At 38.0% G+C, this 6,000-nt stretch overlaps 1 protein-coding gene across 1 annotated transcript; it reads left to right on the forward strand.

Moving 5' to 3' along the window:
- The first annotated feature begins 1,584 nt into the window (after nucleotides 1-1,584).
- LOC138080188 (olfactory receptor 4P4-like) lies at nucleotides 1,585-2,512 on the forward strand. Its single transcript, XM_068973138.1, is given in 2 exon segments — nucleotides 1,585-2,028; nucleotides 2,030-2,512. Coding segments are annotated over 2 exon segments (927 nt in total).
- Nucleotides 2,513-6,000: the final 3,488 nt, after the last annotated feature.

Consider the following 6,000-nt stretch of genomic DNA (forward strand, 5'->3'; position numbering starts at 1 on the left):
TTTCACCATTTTACAAATGTTGTTCAGTTGTTAACTCATATCTGACTCTTTGAGACCCCATGGACTACAGCACGCCAGGCTCCCCTGTCCTTCACTATCTTCTGGAATTTGCTCCATTGAGTTGGTGAAGCTATGTAACCATCTCATCCTCATCCACCAACACTCTTCTCTTTTTGCCTTCAATATTTCCCAGCAAGGTCTTTTTCAATGAGAGATAGCCTAAATTTAGAGGACTAAAGTGTTTTGTACAGATTTCACACACCGCAGTGTAATTAATAATGGATTCTAGACCCCAAATGTTTGTCTTCAGAAAGCCTTTCCCACACACCTCCCATGAACTTTTTCTCTGAACTATACAGTGTAAAATTTTTATATGTGGGTTCTAAAAAAGTCTTAGATTGGACAAATAAGGAGGAAAAAGTCATACTCCAATTCAAACCACTGAGAAAAATATTGCTCTTAAATTATTATACAGTGAGTTAAGGGCAAAGTCGTGAAGGTAAAACTTCCTTTTGCTTCTCTGTTTTTAGTTTTAGCTACTATTCTATTCTGTGGTTGATTTAGTATATGATTTTTATTGATGTGCCAGAAATAAACATACTTCTGTTATAAATGTTAGAACTTTACTATCTCAAATCAGTAATAAAAATATAACTAAGCAATTAAAATTTTTCAAACCAATTGCATTGGCTTCTTGCATAGTTTTCATCTTCCTCTTTGTAAATATACATGTATTATATAAATAAATATTTAATTTTATATTCTACCTCATTTTAAAATTATTTTGAGGGGCAGGATATTTTCTACTAGTGAATATTTTTAGGTTTTATACTTTCTTCTATATCATTAAAGGTAAACTTTGTAATACTTATGCTTAATTGTGTCTTTAACAAATTTGAGTTTGTAGACATACAGAGCAATGATTCTTTTCAAGAACTTGTATATTTTTTTAGACGTGGGAAATATTCACAACTATTATTTTTAAATAATTTGACTGATTAATCAAATGTATTTATATTTATTAACATTTATTTTGAACCTGATGTTCTTAAAGATGGATTTGTGAAAATGATGAAACTAATCAGAAACAAAAAATGCTATCAAATTTTCATTTTGTGAGGCTGGAATTATGTTCATTAAATATAGTTTCATGATATTAGTTTGCTTTGATTAATTTTTATTGGACTAGGGTTGATTTACAATGCTGTGTTTACTTTCTGCTGTACAGCAAAGTTAATCAGTTATACACCTAGATAGAGCCATTCTTTTAGATTCTTTTCCCAGTGGGTCATTATAGATTACTGAGCAGAGTTTCCTGTGTATAGAGCAAGTCCTTATTAGTATCCATTTTATTTATAGTAGGTTGTTTATGTCAATTTTAGTCTCCCAGTTTATGTCTCCCTCCTTTCCCCTTGGTAACCATAAGTTCTTTTTATCTACATCTAAAACTCTATTTTCATTTTTGCAAATAACAGAAATAGCAGACATTAGTGTTATCATAGGTTTTCTCCATGAATATTTCTGATATCAACTTATGCATTATGTCCTTTCAGGGGACTGTTATGCCTTTTACTGCACTGGACCATGGAAAATAGAAATAATGTCACTCTGTTTATTCTCTTGGGACTATCTCAAAATAAGAACATTGAAATCTTCTGCTTTGTCTTATTTTTATTTTGCTACATTGCTATTTGGATGGGAAATTTGTTCATAATGATTTCTATTATATGCAGTCCTCTCATTGACCAACCTATGTATTTCTTCCTTAATTATCTCTCACTCTCTGACCTTTGCTACACATCGACGGTGACACCCAAACTAATGACTGATTTACTGGCAGAAAGAAAGATCAATTCCTATAGTAACTGCATGACACAGCTTTTTATCCTTCACTTCCTTGGAGCCATCGAGATTTTTATCCTCACAGGGATGGCCTATGACTGCTATGTGGCCATCTGCAAGCGCCTGCACTACACCATCGTCATGAGCAGACTAAAGTGCAACACAATCATCATAGCTTGTTGTACTAGGGGGACTTATACACTCTGCCAGTCAATTTCTTCTCACCATCTTTTTACCAACCTGTGGCCCCAATAAGATTGATCACTACTTCTGTGATGTGTACCCTTTGCTGAAATTGGCTTGCATGGATACATACAGGATTGGTCTCCTGGTAGTTGTTAATCCAGGTCTGATTGCTTTGGTGACTTTTGTGATTTTGATGGCTTCTTATTTTCTGATATTACACACAATCAAGGATTACCCTGCAGAGAGCCGCACCAAAGCTCTTTCTACTTGCAGTTCTCACGTCACCCTTGTGGTTCTATTGATGCCTGTCCTCTTCATCTACATTAGATCAGCTGAAACTTTTCCAGAAGACAAAGTGTTTGCTCTTTTCTACACCATCATTGCTCCCATGTTCAACCCTCCGATCTGTACATTGAGAAACTTGGAGATGAAGAATGCTGTGAAGAAAGTGTGGTATCATCCATTTGTTAAGAAAGGGCAGTAACCTGCATGGAAAAAAAAAAAAAATTCAGAAAGTCACTTTAGGGCTAGAAATATCATGAGCCCTGGATAATACGGGATGATATACAAGGAGTTTACATTGATTGCAAAAGCTGGGTATAGAATCTTCAGCATTTTCTCAGGTCTCTCCTGGTTGGGAAATTTAATTTTTTTCATGTTTATTTTCCCTCTTTTCTCTTCTCATACCTGTCTCAAGAATTTCTTAATTTGACATTATATTTTGACTGTACAATAAAATATTTTATTTATATATATATATGAAAGTTTTCTTTTTTACTTTTGAAATGCTTAATTTTCTAGGAAATCGTAGGTGGAGAATAGCGGGAAGTGGATGTATTGATGTTTTATTCAAATTTATTAGATTTGAGTAAAATAATTATGTTGGTTCTTAAAGTGAAAATGATAGTTATGTCCAACTCTTTGCAACCTCATAGTCTGCCATGAAATTCTCTGTCCATGAAATTCTCCAGGCCAGAATACTGGAGTGGGCAACTATTCCCTTTTCCAGGGGATACTCTTCACCCAGAGATCTAACAAGGGTCTCCCATTTTGCATGCAGATTCTTTACCATCTGAGCTAACAGGCAAGCCCTCCTAAAATATCAGACCAATATTAAATAAGCATCCTTAATTACTGAAACATAAATTCTCTAGTAGCATATAGCCAATTCTCTAATTTTCTCCTTTGGATTGCCAATCTTATTCTAGGGTGCTCTTAATGACATAAACTAATACGAAGTCATCTAATAGAGGACAAATATTGTGAGATTTTACTTCCAGTTTCTCAAAGGAGAGCATTTAAAGGCAGATTTTTGAGCTGGGTTCCCTTACCCTACTGCTCTCCACTTGGGTGCCCTTTCCCAATAAAATCTCTTGTTTGTCAGCACATATGTCTCCTTGGACAATTCATTTCCAAGTGTTAGACAAGAGCCCAGTTTCGGGCCCTGGAAGGGGTCCCCCATACTGCAACAAATGGCGACTCTGGCGGGACTCTTCTTCGCTGAGACTGATAACCTGACCACTTGGTGTACTCAGGGGCCAGCTTGCCTGTCAACGGACCAGACCCAGTGGCCGCAACTCGGACCCTTTGGTCCCTGGTCTCCTCCTGACCCGGACAACTGGCCAGAGTGCCCCGACCGGTAAGGAAGAAGATACTTTATTGACCTCACTCACCTTCCCTCTCTCTTTCCTCTCCTTAACGCTTCCTATCCTTCCCTGTCTTTCTAGTCCCCCAGTCCTGGATTCACGAATCTGATCGAAGGGCCCTCAGCCTGAGCTGAGGTTTGGAGACTGGTCACCTTCTCTTGGCAGAGAACTTGAATTCTGGTTCTGGTCTGGTCTGATTTCTGGTAGGGCCAAGTTCCAGTACTCCCTTCTCTGGAGGCCCAGGGAAACGTCCCATATTGCCTGGGTGTCTGTAGGTGACAGGAGATGTCTGTAAGGCCACCCCTTTCACCACCCCCCTCCTGCCTCCTCCCCCTTCTTCTTTCAACCTGGCTTCCTTTCCTCCCTTGAAATCTTTGAAGTTAGTACTTGGATCTGAAGTTCTGTGTCTCTACAGGAGGTTTTCTGAAAGACTATATTCTTATATTTAAGGGCTTCCCTGGTGGTGCAGAGGTTAAAGTGTCTGCCTGCAATGTGGGAGACCTGGGTTCGATCCCTGGGTCGGTAAGATGCCCTGGAGAATGAAATGGCAACCCATTCCAGTATTCTTGCCTGGAGAATCCCATGAACAGAGGAGCTTGGTGGGCTACAGTCCACGGGTCGCAAAGAGTCGGACACAACTGAACGACTTCACGTTCATTTTTCACTTGAGTTGAGACTAATAGGTAAATGAGTGTAACATTGAACTCCTGTGGCTACTTAGAGTTTATTACCACTCTTCTACATTAAATTTGAATCTCCTTATAAAAAAACAATAACATCTCTGTTTTTGCCAAACAAGATGCTTCTACAAAGATAATCTCCCTCTCTCTCCCAAAAAGGAAATACAAATCCTAAACCTTCTGGAAAATGTTAGTTTCTCTTCTAGTTTAGGTTGCAATCTTTCTTGGATAATCTGTCACAATGAGAAGAGATTGTAAAATTAATATGCAAAACTTAAAAAAGAAAAAAAATAGTATGTAATTAAATGTATGAAACATATACAATGCTATATTAGTCTTTGTTTCTGTGATTGGGATCTGGAATTTAGATATACTGAAGACGGCTTATCTAACTTCCATGATGTCTGAGGTTGCAGCTTAGATAATTCAAAAGTTGGGAAGGCGCTAGAAGAGGGAATATACGTATACCTATCCCTGATTCACGTTGAGGTTTGACAGAAAACAGCAAAATTCTGCCAAGTAATTATCCTTCAATAAAAAATAAATTAATTAAAAAAATTCACTAACTGGAAGCTGAAATCTTTTTAACACCTTGAATTGCATTCCTGGAAGTTGAGGTTGGCTGTGAGCTGGGACCTCAGCTGAGCTGCTGGCCATAAAACTCTGCATCTGTCCTGTATGTGTCGGTTTTCAATGGACTAGTTTGGGCTTCTGTATAGTACAGAAGTTGTGGGAAAATATGTCTTATTTTCACACCTTCTATGCTATGTTTTCTAAATAGTTATTTTCCCAGTGAAACCATTAACAAATGCCATGTTTAGGAACAGTCCTACACATCTAGATATCTTGTTGTCTCTACAAACTAGACAATCAAGTGCATTGGCTGAGGTTTTGACTTACTGAGAAGAATTTCTTCAATGTTACCTTTTTTTGGGAATATTCATGTTTGAGGCTGTAATACTATAACATTCCATGTTGAGTCAGTGCCAGATTTTCTTGTAGAACTAAATGCAAACAGATGTAAATGTGTGTTTCCACCTTGGCCAGCTTGCCATAAGATCACAGTTGTTGACTGAGGGAAAAGAGACAATTTGGCAAGGGTTTCATGAACATTTCTTAAGTGTATGAGACATGTTCAAACCTAACCTCTTAGAGATCATTCTCACTTGATGATATGTTGCTGGCGATCACTGAGCTTCTTCATGATGGAAAATTTACTACTCTGTTTTTCAGTTCAGTTCAGTTCAGTTGCACAGTTGTGTCTGACTCTGCGACCCCATGGACTGCAGCACGCCAGGCTTCCCTGTCCATCACCAGTTCCCAGAGATTGCTCAAAATCATGCTCATCAAGTCAGTGATGCCATTCAACCATCTCATCCTCTGTTGTTGCCTTTCCTGATGCCTTCAATCTTTCCCAGCATAAGGGTCTTTTCCAATGAGTCAGATCTTCATATCAGGTAGCCAAAGTATTGGAGTTTCAGCTTCAATACCTGTCTTTCCAAAGAATATTCAGGAATAACTTCCTTTAGGATTGACTGATTTGATCTCCTTGCCATCCAAGAAACTCTCAAGAGTCTTCTCCAACACTACAGCTCAAAAATATCAATTCTTCGGCACATAGCTTTCTTTATGGTTCAACTCTCACA

Source organism: Capricornis sumatraensis, chromosome 5, assembly GCF_032405125.1.
Source record: "Capricornis sumatraensis isolate serow.1 chromosome 5, serow.2, whole genome shotgun sequence".
NCBI classification, from domain to species: domain Eukaryota; kingdom Metazoa; phylum Chordata; class Mammalia; order Artiodactyla; family Bovidae; genus Capricornis; species Capricornis sumatraensis.